Source organism: Salvia hispanica, chromosome 6 (genome assembly GCF_029641045.1).
Source record: "Salvia hispanica isolate PSC_SH4W2 chromosome 6, Shi_PSC_v1, whole genome shotgun sequence".
Classification (NCBI taxonomy): Eukaryota; Viridiplantae; Streptophyta; class Magnoliopsida; order Lamiales; family Lamiaceae; genus Salvia; species Salvia hispanica.
In genome coordinates this window covers 34,867,902-34,888,825 of record NC_142697.1, presented here as the reverse complement: position 1 = coordinate 34,888,825, position 20,924 = coordinate 34,867,902, and the positions used below count along the sequence as shown (strand labels likewise).

General features: G+C 38.1%; 1 protein-coding gene across 1 annotated transcript; it reads right to left on the bottom strand.

Annotated features, from left to right (window-relative positions):
• Positions 1-17,028: 17,028 nt before the first annotated feature.
• Positions 17,029-19,424, bottom strand: LOC125203473 (benzyl alcohol O-benzoyltransferase-like). Its single transcript, XM_048101823.2, has 2 exons — positions 18,978-19,424; positions 17,029-17,993 (listed from the first exon to the last, which is right to left on the bottom strand). The coding sequence occupies exons 1-2, from the start codon at positions 19,422-19,424 to the stop codon at positions 17,121-17,123; spliced, it is 1,320 nt and encodes a 439-aa protein (XP_047957780.1). The 3' UTR covers positions 17,029-17,120.
• Positions 19,425-20,924: the final 1,500 nt, after the last annotated feature.

Here is a 20,924-nt window from a genome sequence, read left to right as displayed (position 1 = left end):
GCCCCGTCGATACGGAGGACAGAGGCAGCAAGGAGCCGGAGAGATCGATCGCCAAGGACCGGTCTCGCCGTAGGAGATGTCAGCCGGATCACTTTGGCGATTTTGCCAAACATTGAAGAGGGGAGTTTTATATTATTTTAGTTATTTATTTTCTATTTCGTGACATTAGTATTTTTGAGAATTATTATTGCTATTTTAATTGTTTTAGTGTCGAGCGGAATATAAGCTCCTTTCCGGGTTTTCTTCGTTGATTCTTTCCCGGATCGTAGGTCGAATCAACCCTAGGGTCCTAGATATAAATAGGCGTGTGTTTTATTTCACTCTTTACGGAATAAAATATTTTCACGCAAGTTACTTCTTCTTCAACAAACCCTAGTTCTTATCGTGTTGATCGTCGGGCAGCCGTTTCCGCGACTTCACGAAGGAATCGTATCGAGGTTAAGGAGTTCGTCCTTAACAGATTCACAATATATAATTTCGGTATTTGTTGTTTGGTATAGTACAGTATACTGAATTTAATACAATATACTTACAATACGGTACACGTATAGGTATTGAAAATGTTTAATGTTGAAATTTGGCTATGGAATGAGTAGTATTTACATAATTTTTGTTAATAGTTAATTATAATATGGGATGAGTAGTAATTGTTGTGGCATATGAGAATCTGTGAATGTTAGGTATACGGTATACCACCGAACATGAATGAGCATAAGTGGAATACCACCCAACATTCCATGGTTGTTTCAAGAGTAATGTCATCCAAGTTGGGAAAAAGGTGGATAAAATCTAGAACTACATATAGATACATTTTGTGCAAGTGCAAACAAATGAAGTGTGTTAGATTCTTAATGATGTCGAGCCAATGTGGAGTGTTTAATAATATAAATTAACTTCCTATAAATATAGAGACAGGAGCCATCATTATCGTTAATTTAATTAATGCATGGTTATGTTTCTTATCGTTTAAGAATTTGACGATGATATTTGATACGAGAATATCTCTATGAATATCCCATATCTCTATTATTTAGTTTAGTATTTATTTAGCATATCTTTCCCATATTTTCCCATATATCTCTTAGGATCTTTTGTCTTGCTCATTAAGTTAGTATCCCTATTATAAATAGGGCTATTGTTATTCTCGTTATCCAATCAAGAAATACAATTACCTTTATCTTATTTTTATTGCTTATTTCAATTCGGTATTGATCTTGGTTTGATCGACGGGCAAAGCTCCCGCGACTACCTTTTATCCATCCGACGATCGCCTCCGCGACGCCGGAATCTTGTTAAGAGAAATCATCTCTTAACAATTGGTGCTTCCATTCTCGAACTCATGGCCGAAGTTAATTTTCATTCATGGTCGGAGATATCGCAGGCATCTGAAGGCTTGCAATTGAATTCAACAGCAGCAACGTGGGAGAATATTCTCGCTAGGTTGGCCAGAATCGAGTCCCGATTGATTGAACATGAGCGTAGGGAAGCATCCACACTCCCTCCATTGCGCCCAGAACCTGACCCACCTGACGGACCTCTATACGCCGCCGCACAGCCGCAATTCCAGATCACCTGCTACCAGCCGCCGCCTACATATTACCAACCTGTTCCACTATATCACTTGCTTGCAATAGAGAACCACGACTCCTTCCAATCGAGGTACGTCGCCGACTGCCATACAACCATGTTTCACCAACACCAATACCAAAGCCCTAATTTTGGTGCACAAGCGAGTCCGCTCCAGCAGCATACCTATTGGCAACAACGCCATCAGCACCATTCAGCAGCACCGCTGCCTGCTGCTCCGCCACCCGCCACAATCTCCCTGCCATGCAACACCGATATGAGGTATGGCTCAGTAGTGTTATTTCACAAAGATATTGCCGAATCATTACAATCTCGTCAAATTAATTATGATGATATTGTATTTGATCGATTACTTATTCGAGATCAACATGTGGAGGACGATGTGTTGTTAAATATTGAGGAGGTTTTGCATATAGCCAGTGAAATACAATTCGATCCAGAGATGATAGATGTTACTCATTCTAGTGTTGAGGGTTCTTTTAACTTGAATAATGTTGAGGCATCTAAGGAGTTGATTATGACAGAGATGGATAGTGGATTTGGGAGAAGCGAGTTCAATATCAAGTGGAAATATACTGACAATATTGGCAAGCAGAACAAGGTGGGTGAGAGCATTACACAAACCGAGACGACCTTTGCCACGAACAAGAAAGATAATGGTGAGGATGCTCCTAGCGATGTGGTCATCCTCGATGGCGATGATGAGGCAATTATTAGTCTTTGTTCAACAACGCTCGACGCCGATGCTCGGTTGATACCACCTCGCAGTGACACGCCGTATTTGGGAATCCATGGACGTGTTAACGAGCCCCCTGTTTTGGAGCTGAGTCACAAGCACGATCTTCGGGCAGGGCAGGTTGAGGAGGTTGGCGAGGTGTTGCAGGCAAATAATTCTGCAATTTATCAGTCAGCAATCGAGCCACGGTCGAGGACTACAAGGCAGAAGACGGTATTGTTGACCCATGGTTAGTCAGAATCTGCTATCCAGAGGAGAAAAGCTGTTAAGGTAGATTGTTCACTTAGGCAGGATTATGGAACAGGAGAGTCGTCAAGGAACTTGGAGGAGAGCCTGGATGAAGCCTCAGAAAATTTAATCTACATTTCAACTACATTTTTGGAGATGAAGAATTCGTACTTATCAATGAAATCTTTGCAATATGATATAATTGTTGCTGTGGCACTTGGAGTCAAATGGATTTCTGAAGTTGTTTTCAGAATTTAAAGGTGGTTGGCCTTCAGCTCGGTGATGTTGCAATTATTACTCGTTGTTCAACAACGCTGGACGCCGATGCTCGGTTGATCCCTCCGCGCAACGTTGGGGATGATTTCAGTGGTCCGATTGAAGTCCCTATTCTCGACCCACAAGATGATGATCGGCTCTCTTCACCCACATCTCATTCGGTGTACTCACAATCTCGGTCGGAGAATAAGGTTTTAAATGAACGGAAGCAGAAAAGTGTGGCTGACTTCGGGGGAGAAAACAAATGTTTTAGGCCAAAGAGTGGGAAGCTGGAAGTGTCAGATGAACGTGGCTCTAATGTCGAGAAGTCCACGGCCACACGAAAGGGTAAAAAGGATAACGATGGAGAACTAAAGGGGGCTGGAAGTGAGCAGCCTTTTTCCAGGTGTACGAAAACAATGGCAGATGTCTCGGTGTCCCCTATGATAAAAGGAGGCATATTATCACGAAGAAGAAAGAGAATTAAGGTTTCTTCTGCTGAAGATGCTTCTGATTCCAGAGATGACTCACACACGTTGCCTACTCCGTGGGAGAAAAAGAAGAGCAAGTACTTATCTTCTCCGTATACAAATTGTGCATGGAGAATGGGTACCTCGAGTTTTAACTCGATGGCACAGGATGGGAATGGTGAGGCTACCAAGACGGCTGCACATGTTGAGAATGGTGATGCTACCAAGATGCCTGGGCTAAGAATTTTGTCTTGGCTTGTGGCAGAGCACTTGAGGAGAAGTTGTGAACAGCTCTCCATAACTATCTCCAAGGCGATATTCCGTGGCAATTTTCTTGTTGCAATTGCAATAGACTTATTTGGGAATCTGTTGCTTTATTCTTTTAAGTTGGGACATGTATCACCTTTTGAGGTTGCTACCATATTTCATGTTAATGGAATGACCATGAAATTATTATCATGGACCGAGAGTATGGCTTCTCTTCAGAGAGCAAGGATTGTCTCGCCCCGTTTCAAGGAAGGAATGTCTCGCAAAGGCTTCTGTTATCGTCACTCACCATTGCTTCGTGGTTCCCACCTTGAGGACAAGGTAGATTTTAACCGGGGGGAGTTGATACGAGAATATCTCTATGAATATCCCATATCTCTATTATTTAGTTTAGTATTTATTTAGCATATCTTTCCCATATTTTCCCATATATCTCTTAGGATCTTTTGTCTTGCTCATTAAGTTAGTATCCCTATTATAAATAGGACTATTGTTATTCTCATTATCCAATCAAGAAATACAATTACCTTTATCTTATTTTTATCGCTTATTTCAATTCGGTATTGATCTTGGTTTGATCGACGGGCAAAGCTCCCGCGACTACCTCGTCTACCTTTTATCCATCCGACGATCGCCTCCGCCACGCCGGAATCTTGTTAAGAGAAATCATCTCTTAACAATATTGTTTTAATCCAGAAAAGGGGATTTTCGTAGTGTTAGTTAGTATGGAGAAAGGAAAAAAAAAATAATGATAAACTTAAATAAATATGTCATTCAATAAGAAAAGAATAAACAAATTTATCTAAGTTTATTGAAAAGTCAAAGCGTATATCAATACGGGTGGGAAAGATATGATCCCTCGTTCAGCTATTCAAAGATACTCCTCCTCCGTTCCATATTAATAGATGTATTTTATTTTTTGCACTCATTTTAGAAAATTAATAATAAATAGTTAGAGTGGAAAAAAAGTAAAACAAGAGAAAATGATATAGAGAAGAGTCTCTCTCTTATTTTACTTTTTCTCTAATTAAACTATTTATTATTATTTTTTCAAAATGAGTGCAGAAAATAAAACGACTCTATTAACGCAGAACGGAGGGAGTAGACTCAGCACGAATTTAGAATTTTTATATACTCTCACCGTTCCAACTCAATTGAGTCATATTTTCTTTAAGATTGTCCCAACTATATTAAGTTATTTTAATTTTTTGACACAAAATAAAACATTGATTTATTTTTTACTCCCCCCGGTCCCTATTAATTGTCCTATATTTGACCGTGCAAGTTTAACGATCTCGCATCACCATCACATTTGCCACAGATCTCAGGTACTCACCAGTCGCTGGTTCGTGTTTTGCCTTCATCACTAACTTCATCTTCATTGAAGACCACATCCCTGCTAATTAAGACTTTGAACCTAGTTCATCTCTCAACCAAACTCTATAACCTTTAACACACTCAGGATATCCTAGATGTTAGAGTTTGTATACTAGAATTCATCTTTCGAGTGATTGAATACTGTTAAAACTCTTATTTTATTTTCCAAATGAATAAACAGATTATTTTTGTCATAATGTTGTTATGTTTTACATTTAATAGATGTTTATTACACGTTTAAATGTATAAGTAACTTAACAAAGTCTAAGTCTTTGTTTTAGTAGACCGGTTGTGGGCGTCGTTCACTTTAAGGTAACATGGTCAGTTCTAAACAAAGAAAAAGAATAATTTCACAACCTAGATAGGCTTAGACTACCTATCGTGAAAGGTTGCAATGTCAGTCCGATTATTTCTAAGCCTTACTGAAATAAGATGACGTTGGTGTGGTATAGCACTGAATGGATCTAACAGCGAGACAGTCTTTATGCTATCTACTAAAAGACGAGGTCTTGTAAATTGTTATTTCTTAATCAATGTATGTTAGCATTGAGCATACGGTATTGATCATGCACTACTTTGACTTACCAAATGGTGCGGGTTTTTCGCAACCCAATAAGCCTGGTATATTGGGTAGTGGTGATTAATATCTAGCGGTGCTAGCGGTGCTAGGATTGCTATTATGTTGAATCGTGCGCGAGGTGAGTCTCGTTTGATAACATCCTCAAGAGAAGCTTGAAATAAGGTTTTATTATTCGGAGCCTAGCTAGTTGGAGTTTAATTACTCTATGAATAATAAATAAGTTTTTCTTGCTGAGTCCTCTCTTGGAATAAATAAGATATTAATTAATTAAGTCCATAGCAGACGATAAATAATTAATGGATGTTTCTATCTTAAACGCGGTAAATAAATATCAAGTAATGGAAACCCGAAGTACTTATAATTTCGGATTTGGATAGGGAGTGCAATATTACTTCTGTAGTGGCTGCTCGTAATATTCCAATTATAAGCTTATATTAAATTGGGTTTAATTTAATTAGTAAAAAGCTAATTGGAGTAGCCCATATCCAAAGCCTTCCATAGATCTCTGTCTGGGCCCAATATGTGACTTGTTATAAATAGGAGAATAAAGGAGATAGAAAACACACTTGTTTTCTTCCAAAATTTTCGTCCCCCTCTCTACATAGAAGAGGGACGATTTTTCTTCTCCTACGTGGGAAAGGATTTCTGTCTTCTTTATTTAAGTCCTAGTACACTGGTGAGATCAGCCCACCCTGATATCAGTTTACAGTCCGGGAACCAGACAAAAGATCCGTGGTTTTGTACTAAAGATCTTCACATGGAGAATGCGCTAGCTATTTTCGATTCTTTGGAGAATCATCAAGGTATAATGGCTAAACCCTAGAAAAGCATGTTTTAGGTTTCAATTAATTTAAAGCATGTTTTATTTGAGTTATGAGCATGATACATGTGATAATTAAGCGAATAGAATTTGTCTAAATAATCTGCTAAATAGATCAGAATTATTATGTAATTGATTTATGTGAGCGCTTCCGCTGCCAAACCCTTCACTAGAAACACACCTTTTCCAGATTTAGGCTCAAGTTTATCAGACTTAGTATGCACAAAAGCAGCACAGCCAAATATCCTTTGATGAAAAAGATAAACACATGTTCAGGACACTGTCCTAATAAAGGCATAGAAGGAGATCTATTAACCAAGTAAGCAGCAGTCAACAAGACTTCACTCCAAAATTTCTTAGATAAACCAGATTTAGCAAGCATGCATCTAACTTTGTCAAGTAAAGTCCTATTCATTCTTTCAACCACCCCATTTTGCTGAGGGGTGTAAAGGACAGTTTTATGTCTACTAATTCCAAAACCAGAACACAAGTCATCAATTTGTTTGTTACAAAATTCCAAGCGATTGTCAGTTCTTATTGCCTTAATTTTCTCACCTGTCTGAGTTTCAATCAAAGTTTTCCAAGCTTTTAGTATATCAAACACTTCACACTTATGTCTCATAAGGAAGCATCAAACTTTTCTTAAAAAATCATCAATGATAGACAAAAAATACACAGAGCCAGAATGAGAAGACACAGAAGCAGGGCCCCAAACATCCATATGCAAGTGTTCAAGGATGCACTTACTAACATTTGCAGGCACTGGAGTTAGAAAGGAAACCCTATGCGATTTACCCGGTACACAAGTGTCACAGAAAGGAAAATTACCATAGACATCATTATCAGATAGAATAGCATGCTTTTTTAGTATATTCAGACTTTTTTCACTCATGTGGCCTAGCCTATTATGCCACAACATAATTTTATCAGTTTTTAACAACATTGGCAAAGGCTTTTTCACATGTAAGAGGCACAACAGTACAGACATACAAACCACATTCCCTTTTGGCCTTAAACAAGCACATAGAACCTCTGCTGATTTTTCATGCAACCTTCCCCTCATCCCCCCCCCCCCCCCCCAACATTTTCAAGGGTTGTACAAGACATCAAATTATAGCATAAATCAGAAACATATCTAACATCCTTCAGGTTGAGCACATAGCCATTGTCAAACCTTAAACACAAAATCTTGTTATCAGCCATTGACACAAAATTATTAGTTACAGGCTTTAACTCAGAGAACACTTCCTTGAAAGGACTAACACGATAAGTACATCCAGAATCACAAAGCCAATCATTTGAAGTAAAGGCGCATATAGGTGATATGCTAGGATTTTGCACTGTTTTAAGAGTCTTAATTGGTCTGTTTTCAATGTCTAAAAATGCAATTCATGTCCATATTTTACATGTTTTATCTATTTTGGTATTTTGACATGTTTTGTGAGAATTGTGCATATTTGAGCCGAAAAGATAGGAAAAAGTCAAAGATAGAAGCCTGGAGCGTTCAAGACGTCCAGCGGCCCGTTGCGTGTGTCGCAGCTACCGCTGGACCATAGCGACCGCTACGCCTATAGCGGTCCGCTCCGGAGAAAGTTGTGCTAAAAATCTGAAGACGCCCAGCGACCGCTGGGGAGTGCGCAGTGACCATCCGAGAAGGTCCCGAGCCACTAGACTAATTTGTAGCGACCGCTATACAAATGGGCAGAAGCTACGGGCAACGCACAGCGGCCGCTGGTCAAGGTGCAGCGGTCCGCTGCAAAACCGGGGCGCACGATTTGACCTAGATTTCCTCCAGATTTTACCAAAATTAGTCAACATTTTCCTTATATCCATAGGACTCGAATTATCCCCTATATATACCCCCTCAGGCCTCTTCATTCAGACACTCATACTTTACTTTACACACTTTTTGCCTCACAATTCTAGAGCATAATATTAGAGAGTTTTTCGCTGTGCAAGAGGTTAAAGACGGATTCAAGTGAAGATCAAGGCTACGAGGATTCTACCTTTGGGTTTTATCGGTTTAGTTCTTATGTTTACTTTGTTTTCCCTTCGAACTATGTTTTTAGATTATTCTATCATGTGTAACTAAATTCATAGGATTCTAGGGATGTGTTAGTAGCGACTTTGGTTATACAATTCTTTTTTCTATTTAATATCTGTTTTGTTTTTACTTCATTTCTTCCTTAAGTTGTTCTGTAATCCTGCATATTTGAGTGACACATTCGATGCAGATTTAATATAACATGCTACATAATCGTGAGAGGAGGTTGGCGAGTTAGATCCACTTAATAGACACTACAATTAGCTTCCTTTAAAACGGCACTCTTAATTGATAGTGAGGACTTTTCAAGGGTCTTAGGAGCTTTTAGGAGTTACGCATCTAAGATTGACAACTCTAGTGTTAGTAATCTACGCTTGTACCGCATTGGCATAACTAGTGTGACTCGTTCTATCGAAGTATAAAATGTGCTAGGATGTTGTAGTTGGAATTTGTATAACCATAACTGTGAACACGCATCCCTGGAATTCTCTTATCTCATATATTTTACCTTTAGTCTTAGTTGCAATTAGTTGTTTATATAGTTTCTCTATCCAACTCTTTCATCTCATCACTTTTTTCTTTAGCAGTGTCAGCAGGTAAAGAAGCATCCACAACCTTAAACACTTTTTATTGAATTAAAACACACTTCATTTTTTATTTCCAAATAAAAAACATTTTTTCCATTGAAAGGAATCAAACCAACAAGTTGGATCATTTTTGCAATGAACTTAGCAAGGACACATGAAGTAAGACAGAAGCAAAGAACCTAGGAAAACCCAAAGCACAGAGACATACACCGAAGACAAGACACACTTTCACACAGCTTTCTCAAGCAAAAAACACAAGATAGACTTCAAATTCCTGACTGTCACGAGCAAACCTGGCTAAGACTATCCCAATTCGCACTCACTCTCTTCTAGAGGGTGCAGGGGGTCACTTAGGCAGTAACAATGCTTGGTGGTGAAGTAATCAGAAGTCAAACAGCAGAGAAAACAAACAGCAGCAGAAGCTACAACAGAAAAAACAAAAAGAGAAAGCAGAAAGTCCGAAGTCTTTCCCAAAGACTATCTACCAGCAGATAACAACCCAAGCCTACAGGTGGCTCTAAAACAGAAAAGGAAAACGGAGATACAGCCAATTTACTAGAGCAAATCCCCACTTGAAGGAAGGTTCCACTTGCCCACCACCTTAAGCGACTTGGCGTGCCAAACTAGTCCCCCTGTGGCTCTGAGGGTTCAGACCAGTTCGGATTCACTATTTACCAAGACCTATTTGTTCTTCGTACAAGAGAGCTCAGCTAAACTCTCAACCATGCGGCTGATTGAATCAAGATTACACGCTAGTTTACAAGAAAGTATTATCTAGCTATTACAACTAGAAATAGGAACCCTAGCTAGCTCCTTGATTCGTAACAGCCTGCACACTGAATACACGTGTTAGTAACACCAAACAAGATCCTACTAGATCTAAATATATTACACAAGAAAAACAAGAGTCAAGAAGAACACAGAATAGATCAAAGTCATGGCTCAGCCACTGATGCACTTTTTATTAGCACTAAATAAACCTGCAAGTATACAGAGTATATATAGTATAGCTAAAGGTCAGTACCGGATATCGGACACGGGGAAGACGAACACAAAGTGTCTATCCTCTATTAAGACTCAATTACTATTTGGAAAAACATTTGGGTTTTGAAAATTTTTGAAAAACTAAAAGCAAATAAGAGCATAGATCAACTAAAAGCAAATAAATCAAGAGAAAGACAATAGAGATAAGGGAATCCCAGGGATGTGTGTTCACAGTTATAGTTATACAAAATTCCAACTACAATACCCTAGCATAGTTATTACTTTGATAGAACGAGTCACCTAGATTATGCTCATACGAAACAAACGTTGATTACAAGATTAGGGTTGTCAATCCTAACACGTAACTCCAAAAAGCTCCTAAGACCCTTGAAAAGTCCTCACTCTCAATTAACAGAGCCGTTTTAAAGGAAGCTAACTGTAGGGTCTACTAAGTGGACCTAACTCGCTAGAACTCTGTCACAGTTATGAAGCAAGTTATATTAAATCATACACGATTGTGTCACTCAATCATGAAGCATCAAGATTAACTTAGGGAAGAAACAAAATAAAAACAAAACGGATATTAAATAGAAAACGGAACTTGTATAACCAAAGTCGTTACTAACACATCCCTAGAATCCTATGAGTTCAGTTACACATAACTGAATAAGCTAAAAACATAGATTGAAGGGAAGACAATTTGAACATAAAACTAAAGCAAATAACACCCGTGGGTTGAATCCTTATCGTTCTTGATGTTCTTGAAATCCTGCTCCAACTCCTTGCACCAGTGAAGTACTCTAAGCCTTGATCTCTATGAAGTATTTTGCAATTAGAAGTTCTCTTTTTTTATGAAGCTTGAGGCTTTATTTATAGGGAAAAGCCATCCCTTGTTGTAGAAGGAAAAAAATCTCCAAAATATGGTAAAACTGGGCGCAAATCTAGGGCTTCTAGGATTCGCCGCCTTTCTCCGGCGGTCGCCGCGTTGGAGTCCAGACTCTCCCTCGGCGGCAGACCGCCGCACATCTCCCGGCGATCGCCGGACGAGACTTCTCTTCCAAGTACATTTTTCCGAGGCGGACCGCTGGGCGCCGGCGGTCGCCGCACACATCCGCGGTGGTCGCCGGTCGCTGTCTGACTCCAGATTCCCAAACTTGGCGTTTTGGCTCTCTTTTTCGGCTCAATTATGCACATTTCTCACAAAACACGTCAGAATACCAAAATAGACAAAATATGCAAATAATGGACATGTAGAGTGACTTTGACATAAAAAACGGACCAAATAATGGCCTTAAAACAGTGCAAAATCCGAGCGTATCAGCCACCCGTCTATAGAGCAGATCTATTCTCCAGAAACCAGACCCATGGAAGCACCGTCGAATCCAACTAGTGATTAACCTCACACCGTCGATATCAACACCACACGAATCCTTCTGACATACATGGATTTGACATGGTTTTAGAGGGTGGTTTTATATGAATTTGCTCATATTTTGTCTACTATTGGGCATGTTTATATCCACTTCTCTATTATGTTGGTATGTTGACCATTTTGTTAAGAATGTGTAGAAAAAGGTACAAAATATGTGGATGTGCAGCAGCCTTAGTTTGAGACAATATTTACTGGAAATTTTGAAGTCTAATCAGGCCCTAATGCATATCATTCTCTTCGTCTTTGAAAGAGCTTTGCGTTGGTATCTCGCATGCCTCAATTGGAGTTCGGTAGAAGAAGTTATGGTCGTTATAAAAACATTGCGCGTTCTAGAAAATTTCGCGCGGCCGGGTGAATTAACCACCCGGCCGGGTACTGTGTTTATGCGCTGAAAAGGTCAGAAAATGGTCGAAAATCATCACTCGGCCGGGTGAATTTTAATCTTTATAATTCTACCCGGCCGGGTACACTATTTTGGCATATTTTTATGCCAAAAACGCGATTTTGGACTGGGGGTTAAAAGGAAGAACACCTAGGGTTCACATATTCTACACTTACCGCCTCCATCACTCACACACATCCCCAAGAACACTTTGAGGGAGAGAATTGAATATTGAAGACTTCCAATCGGAAGATTGAAGTTGCCATTCCATAGATTCATTCTCACAGGAGTATCTTAATCTTTTCTCCATGTATATCATTGAATTCTTTGTTTCAAACATGGTTTTTGTGAAGAACATGAATAGCTAAACATTTCTTGTAGAATTCTTGGTGAAGATGCACTAATTTCATAGTTTTTATCCAATTAATTTTGCTCTTACCTTGCTCTTGTAGTTATTTGATTATTCTTGGGTTTATTCCTTTCAATTGTTTGATCACCATTTGATTGTGTAGAATTAATTAGATTAATCGGGAGTTGAAATAATTAATCTGGAAATAAGAATAATTCACACCTTAATGCAATAAAACTCGGGAGAGTTGAGGTTTTGAGTGAGGTTCTTAACCTAATCGAGCTTTTGGGAATTAGGGGTTTTAGGATTAGAAGGGGACTTCAATCTTAGCACCTAATCTGCAGGTTTCTCACCTCGGGAGGGGGTTTAATCTATAATTGTGGTTTATTTAGTAATTCTAGAGACACCAAAACGTAAGACAATTTGATTGGATAAGAGCTTGAAATTGTGCATCGGATCCTTGAGTTCTACAGTTTCCTCCATATTATCTTTTCACTCCGTTTTTATTTGCTTTTATTTATCTATTTGCTCATTATACGTTTTTTCGTAGTTTTAGAAAAAAACCAAACCTTTTTCCGATTCTCTACATAGTAGTCAACGTTTTTTCGTGGTGGTTAAGTTGGTACGAATTTGTCTCTGTGGGATACAATACTCTTGCTTGCTAATTGCTACACTAACCCCGTACACTTGCGGGTATCACTTGTGTTAAAATAAGTCGAGTCAAGTTTTTGGCGCCGTTGCCAGGGACAATTTGTGTCAATAAAGCTTAATATCGTGATAATAATTGAGATTACTAATCTAACTTTTATTTTCTTTATTTTTTTTTTTTTTTTTTTTTGTGTTCTCTCTTTGAGTTCTAATTGGTGTTATGTCCATGTTTGCGAGGTACACACCTAGAGGCCGACCCCCAGATAAGATGGATCTATTAAAGGAGCAGTTGGCTCGAACTCTCGAACTCATGGGCCAACACAGTGGGATGCAAGCTACTGAACCTGAAGATGTTTATGAAGATGTGAATTATGTGCATCTAAATGATCAAGGCTGGAGTTTACCACCCTAGTCAAGGGGGTTACAATTTCTATACAGAAGGCCACTCCCCTTCCATCTTCTTGGACGAGCCGTTAGATGGAAATATGAAGCCAACCCTAGAAGAGGCTCCCCTCACCTTTATGGAGCAAACTGAAGCATGTATACCAAAACCTGAAGCATATAAGGATCCATCGCCCCAACTATTCAGAAGTGAACCAATAATGGAACCTCAAGGGAAGGTTGAGTATGTTAATTATATTCAGCAAGTGGACCAAGACAGAGTTATTGACGGATACTACCTCAATAAAACGGGTAGTGATGATTATAGTCTAACCAAGTCCACTCATAACTCATCATTTGGATATTCCGACCATGCTCAGCAACCCTCCCATGATTTCATTGATGAGCCTAAGAAGAATTCTTCGGAGGAGTTGCTGATTGCCTTCATGGAAAAAACTGAAGCTTACATAGAGAGCTCATCCCAGAGGTTAGACAGGCTAGAGAAAACCATGGAGGAGTTGAGCTCACACATGAAGAATATGACCACTCATATCAGTCAAATTGCTCACGCTGTTACCATCCAACAGCACTAATTCAATTTTCGGAGGAGATGATTGTGCACCTGAAAGAGTGCAATGCCATTGGTCTGGATAGTGGTATCAGTAAAGAAATTCTATCTATACCCGAGAAGCAATCCAAAGTAAATCATGGCGAGGATGACAAAGGTGTGGTTGATGAAGAAAAGAAAGAAACCGAGGAAGAAGTGACTGCAAGATTGAAAAAGAAAAGGCCACGAAAGAAGAATAAGGTGGCCAAAATGCGTGGAGTTCTACTTTTTCAAAGCTCCATGGTGAGTCGGTGGATGAAGCAAATTGATAGGGTTATTCATGCGATAGTGGAAAAGAGTAATGATGCGGATTCCATCATCCGGTTCAGAATTAATTGAGAGAGCTTGAAGACGTCGAGCCAACGACGATAACCAAAGGCACTATAGGGGAGGTAACCCCTAGTAGGTAACTTTTAGATTGTTTTCGTTATAGTTTGTCTATTATATAAGTCTCCCTTCTCCACCAACTTTTCAAACTTATTCTTTGCATAGCCTTGAATAAGTTTGGGGGGATGATATGGTGGATAGTGAGCCTTATGATGTACTTTACTGCTTTATTTTTATTTTAGATTGATTAGTTGTCTTTTGTTGCTTTTATTTATGTTTTAGGATAGATTTTTTTTGCTTTAGACCTCTGAGTTGTATTGGTTTTGGGTTGTTGTGGAATTGAATTTGAACTTTGTTGAATTTTGGTTTCTTGGGGTAAAGACTAGTTGTTAATGATAAAAACATCATCCATCTTTTAAGCCATCATGATCTTTGACTTGAAAGTTTGAGTAATAGGTGCATAAGTAACGAATTGCTTGTTTGCCTTGATTCATGCTACTACCCGAGTGAGATTTCAGCCTTAATCTTTTCATGTGTGATGTATCATCAATCGTGCTATATGTTTCTAGAACTTTTTCATGGTCTTCTTAAGTCTACAAGTGATTTTAGAAGGAGGAGATGACGTTAGGCCATTTTTGTTAGCCATATCTTTATCCAAACACTAACCGTGCTCATAACCTTTTGTTAGCCAATTTTGAGCCTGAAACCTTTATTGTTGACAAGCTAATCAATTGGGTTGGGAAGAGCTGGATGAATATAGTGAAAAAAAAATATCTTTAAGATGTGGTGAAATTGTGAAAAGAAAAAAAAATAAAAAATGGAGGTATAAGCTAGACGAAGTCTAGAGAGAAAAAAAAAAGAGACAATTTTTGGAGGTATAAGCTAGACGAAGTCTAGAAGAGTTATTGGTTGGGTTTCTGAATAAGTGGGGATCGGATGGAAGGAAGAAGTTCGACAAAGTCTTACTTAACTGAGATTTTTTTTGGGAAATGGTCTTTTGTTGGGAATTGTAATATGTGGGTACTAGCAATTATTTAATCAAGATTACACTCTAGTTTACAAGAAAGTACTATCTAGCTATTACAACTAGAAATAGGAACCCTAGCTAGCTCCTTCATATTCGTAACAGCCTGCACACTGAATATACGTGTTAGTAACACCAAACAAGATCCTACTAGATCTAAATATATTACACAAGAAAAACAAGAGTCAAGAAGAACACATAATAGATCAAGGTCATGGCTCAGCCACCCGTCTATAGAGCATATCTATTCTCCAGAAACCAGACCCATGGAAGCACCATCGAATGCAACTAGTGATTAACCTCACACCGTCGATATCAACACCACACGAATCCTTCACACCGGATCTAGAACCACAGAACACAACCTCGCACCAGATCTCTCACACACAAACCCTAGATCTCACAAACCCACCGGCAACCGAAGTAATTGCCTTCACTAGCAAGACCACCAGTCAATCACTCAAAGAAACCATGATAAACCGAAGAGAAACCGCCGGGGAAGTCATCGAAGAAGAAGAGAGAAGAGAGAGAATTCACTGAATCGAGTGAGTAGAGAGAGAGAGAATCGAGAGTAAATGGAAGTGGAAGGGTTGTCTCACACATAACAAACACACAACTCAATCCAACGGTCCCAAACCACAATCCGCGTGAGGATCCACGTGGCACAATCAGACGGTAGAGAGGAAGAGATTTGGGCTCAGCCCAAATAATTCTGCATGGGCGAGAATTAACTAACAGCCCAAATAAGGTCCACCAACAAATATTCAACAGTACATTTTGCGCTCATGACTAAAAATAGATGAAGTGAAATAGATATTCGTATCATCACCCCATGGGAAGAGGTGGGTTTATTTGGTTTAGGTTATCCATTACCACTGAGAATCTAATCTCTTCGTAGGATTTAGGGAGAGGATGATTGTCTGGCAACGCCACATCCAGCCTGCCATGATATCAAATTTGGAGCAGCGCTGGAGATGTGGTGGCAGGCTGCAGTGGAGGGCGGAGATTTGGGCAAAACTAAAATAGAAGGAAAGTTCCCCCATCTGATCAAGCAGGGCATACATTCCACCACTTGTATCGGTTGCGACATCATATTCACGATGTACGAACGACATGCGCGGCGGCTGACTGGCAGTGAAAAGATGTCGGTCCCAAACTGGTCGAATAAAAGGGGCCGATGCTCCGCGAGCAAGTTCACCCACGGCGGACCCAAACTGGTCGAATAATAGGGGTCGATGCTCCGCGAGCAAGTTCACCCACGGCGGACATAAATTGGGAAATGCTAGTAGAAGGAGAATAAATTAAGAGAGAGAATAAGTATATTGGGCTTTGCCAAGAAGGAAGATAACTCAATTGTAATGAGACAACTCAAAAAAGGAATATAAGTCAACACTAATGAGACAAATGGAGTAACTTATAAAACTACTACATTTTTTGTTTGTTTCAAATGTGTGGGAAAAAATACCGAAATATCGATATATAAGATTTATCTTACCAAAAATATTGTATTTTTGGTATACTCTGAACTTTTCTACAATATACACTTTTCGAAAGATTTTAACGATATGAATTTTAATATATATAGTATTTATCATACTGAAAAATTGGTATACACCGTAAATTGAGGTGTATACCACAATTTTTTATATACCATGTACAGATATGTCGATATCAATATTTATATCATGAATTAATGGAATACATTTTTCGTTATAACAGCAAATGAAACAGTATTTCAGTATATAACTACTTTGATATGTTATTCGGTATATGTTATGAAACCGTATAGCAGTAAATTTCAGCACCATATTCAGAAAATACGGTATGTTATCGATATTGAAAATGTGTTGGCCTAGTGGTTGCATGGTCATTGCTCCAGACCGAAGATCTTGCGTTCGAGTCTATCGTTTTGAAATTTCTGTTTATTTATCCATAAACAAAGAGTACATATTTATAGACTTATTTAGGACCCCACGCGGTTCCACTTTATTCTGCGATCCAGGGAAGAACCAACAAAGAAAACTCGAAAATAAGCTTAGAGCGATGAAGATATTGGAGTAGTAGTGATCATGAGCTGGAGATGTTTCTCGAAGACTTTCATGGATTCCAGAGGTAGGCAAACCAGAACCACGATACCATCCATAAACCCTAAGTACCAAGCTGCCTGAGTAATACCACTCGTCCAATTACATCCTCTAGGCACCCCACCGTAGGCCGCCGTGCCCCACCCAACATCCATTTGATCTAATCCCAAGTGCGTTAAATTCGACACAGTGTAAGTGTTCCCAGATGTCAAACTCAGCGGATCTCGTATCACCATCAGATCCGCTGAGTTTGACAACTCACAAGCAGTCTCTGCTTCGTATTTCGTGCTCCTCACCAACTCCACCGCGTAGTGCAGCGGATTCTTTGACAGCTCACCAGCAGTCGTCACCGCCACCAATAATTTTAAAACGTTGCCGTAGTATCCCACCGGAAGCGGCGGATTTACATTCTTCCGGTTATCCATAACGCCTATGAATTTCATCTCTTCGTCGGGTTTGAGGGATAGAGCGATTGTCTGGCAGCGCCACGTGCAGCCTGCCGCGATATCGAATTTGGAGCAGCGCTGGAGGTGCGGTGGCAGGCTGCGGCGGAGGGCGGAGATTTCGGCGGAGGTGAAGAGGAAAGAGCGTTCCACCATCTGATCCGTCGGCACTGGGGTTCTACGAGTTCCGGCACCGTATTCAAGATGTGGGATGCTGGAAGTGAGAAGATGTCGGTCCCACACCGGTCGAATAGAAGGGAACGTTGCTCCGCGAGCAAGTTCACCTACGGCGGAGTGAAATTGGGAAAAGCCGACACCGTCGCACATTGTGTGGTTGAAACAGTTGGAAAAGATAAATCCCCCACATTTTAGTCTTGTAACCTGTTAAGTGTTCGTATTAAAGGAACAGGAAAAGAATTAATTTTAAATAAACAATTATAACAATTAAGAATTTAAATTCATTATTATATTTTCTAGACTAAATATTGTTAACATATTTTTTTTTGGTATGTCACGACCTAAGTGAGACGTTTCCTTTTTTGGCAACAATCACCTCACTCCTCTCACCTACTTTATCCTCTTATCTGACCTAATTCTTACTTTTCTCTCTCTTTTTCTTTATTACTTTACTCTCTCTTTTACTTTACTATCAATAATTTAATTCACTAAACACCACTACCTAAATTCTTATGCCAAAATAGGAACGTCTCGCTTAGGCCGGGACGGAGGAAGTATTTGGACTATCAATCCTAAAGAATATGCAATTTTGATTGAACACAGATTTTAATGTACAATTGGTAAGCAGGAGAGAGAAGAAAAGAAGAAGTAATTAAAATATTGTTAGTAGAGAATAAGTCTCACCTCAATTAAGATATAAAAAGAGTTTTCTAATTAAAAAAATGCATATTCTTGTAAAATAGACTAAAAATGAAATTGTGCATGTTCTTCTGGTACAGATGAGGTATAATATAGCAACATAACAGCAAAATAGATTAACGACAAAATATAATCCCAAGTGAATTTTATTAATTTCGTCCAAAAATAATTTAGCCATGTCATCAATTTGAAATATGTATGTCAAATCAACAATATATTGAAAATAGAAACTCGAAATATTTTATCATGAGAAAATAGAGAAACTATGGAAAATCATGGTTTTGCCAAAATGATAAATATTATACCTGAATGAACATAGTGGAATATCAACTATTATTCAAGGTTGAAAATAATTTAACTGTCATCAATTCCAAATATGTATGTCAAATCAACAATATATTGAAAATAAAAAACTCGAAATAATTTATCGTGAGAAAATTGAGAAAATATTAAAATTTACGGTTTTGCCAAAAATGATAAATATTGTACCTGAATGAACATAAGTGGAATATCAACAATTATTCCAAGGTTATTTGGCACATCAAGAACAAGGTCATCCGAGTTGGGGAACGGTGGATAAAGGGAATCTCCGAAATAATGTAGTGTTGCATCCGCGTCGGCCTCCACGAATACTACCCCTTGCCCGGTGCATTCTACCACAAGCTTTCGACCAGTGTGTTCCCTTAACCGCCCGGCCAACGGGTAGTAAAAAACCAAGGCTTTGGCAATAGCCTCACGAATAATCTTCACTGGATCTTTCCCTTTCATGGATGGATTATTTTTGTAGAAATATATTGTTTTAACATATCTTCGGAGGAAGATTTGGTCATCTATATCAGAGAGAAATTTAAATTCATGTGGTGTGGACTCTGCTGGACAAAGAAGCTCAGGTGTTTTTCTGGTTACACTCAATGTTAATCTTTTGGTAGACTCCATGCTTAGGAAACTAAACTCATAGTTATGCATATTTATAAGGTTTCATTATTGTTCTAGAAGACTGTGTTTATTCTTATATCTTGTTCCGTTGTTTTTTTTTATAAATTTTAATCTGTCAGGTATCTGGGCATGCCTCAAAACTATTTATCCACTCTGATATGCATCTGATCATATGGATATCCTTTGCACATCATCTAATTTTCTTCAAGAATCTAGAATATAGTTTATATTATTTTTATTATTTATTTCTATAAGTTGTTTACATTTTACTATATGTTTGTTGGGATTTAATTTATTGCTCTAAATTATAGGAGACCTTTTTGTATCACACATATTTTAAACTGTATGTATTCTTGGATTATTATAAAGAATAAAGAAATAAAAGCATATTTTTATCATTCTTTTTTTTACAGTGATAATAAAATAAGAAAGGGAAAAGGAGAATAAAGTAAAAGGAAAATAAAGTAAGAATGAGAACAAGAAAACAAAGTAAAAGATATATTTTTTTTAGAAAAAGAAAACATCTAAGTACTTAGGTTCGGATGGAAGGAATACTTATGAGCATCATGGAGTTATAAAGTTGGCAGTATGTTAGAGTAGTGTGGTGGACATTACTTATATAAGAAATAGACGAGGCTGGATCATTATTATCTTTTATGATTTCTTTTAATGTTTTTGTATATAGACCTCTATAAAAAAAAAGGTCTATTGTGGTTGAAGAAAGAATGAAGAAAATTGAGATTTTGAGTTGTGTGTTAAAACTGATGTAGTTCATTTCCTTAGTAGTATAATATTTTTATGTCCAGTCATATTTTTTTATTTACTTTTCTTTATGAAATGGATGTACTTGAATTTAGAATTATTTATAGTTAATCAATTAAAAAATCGAACGCCTACTCTCAATTTTTAGTTTCTTGTCTATTACTATAATTTTGTTGTAATTTCCGGATTTTGTTTGAAATTTTGAATATAGCATTGTAATAGCATTAATTCGTGTATTCCTGCAAAATACGGTTCGATAAAATCTAGAACAACATATAGATACATTTTGTGCAATGTCATGTGCAAACAGATGAAGTGTGTTATTTCTTAATGATGTCTATAATATAAAGTGTTTAATTATTTAAACTAACTTCCTATAAATATAGAGACAGGAGCGATAACTAATTGTTAATTTAATGAATGGTTATGTTTCATTGTTTAAGAATTTGACGATGATATTGTTTTAAATCCAGAAAAGGGGATTTTCTAGTGTTAGTAAGCAAAAAAAGAGACAAAATAATAAAGATAATTAATTATTCTTTCCGTCCACCATTAAATGTCACAAGTTGATTCGGATCGTGTCTTAAGAAAATATAAAGGAATGCGAAAAAAGTTAGTGAAACGTGAATCCTACTTTATTATAATAAAATGTGATTAAATGATCAGTTAATGGAGTATGTGATCCATTATTAAAGATAGTAACAAGTAAATGTGATAAATATTGGCGGACATTTTAAA

Excerpts from the sequence above, each read along its gene's own strand:
- LOC125203473 (XM_048101823.2), bottom strand. The coding sequence starts at position 19,424 with ATGGAGTCTACCAAAAGATTAACATTGAGTGTAACCAGAAAAACACCT. Across the intron at positions 17,994-18,977 it reads TTCCACTTATGTTCATTCAG|GTTACAAGACTAAAATGTGG; the intron begins GTACAATATTTA and ends AACACTTAACAG.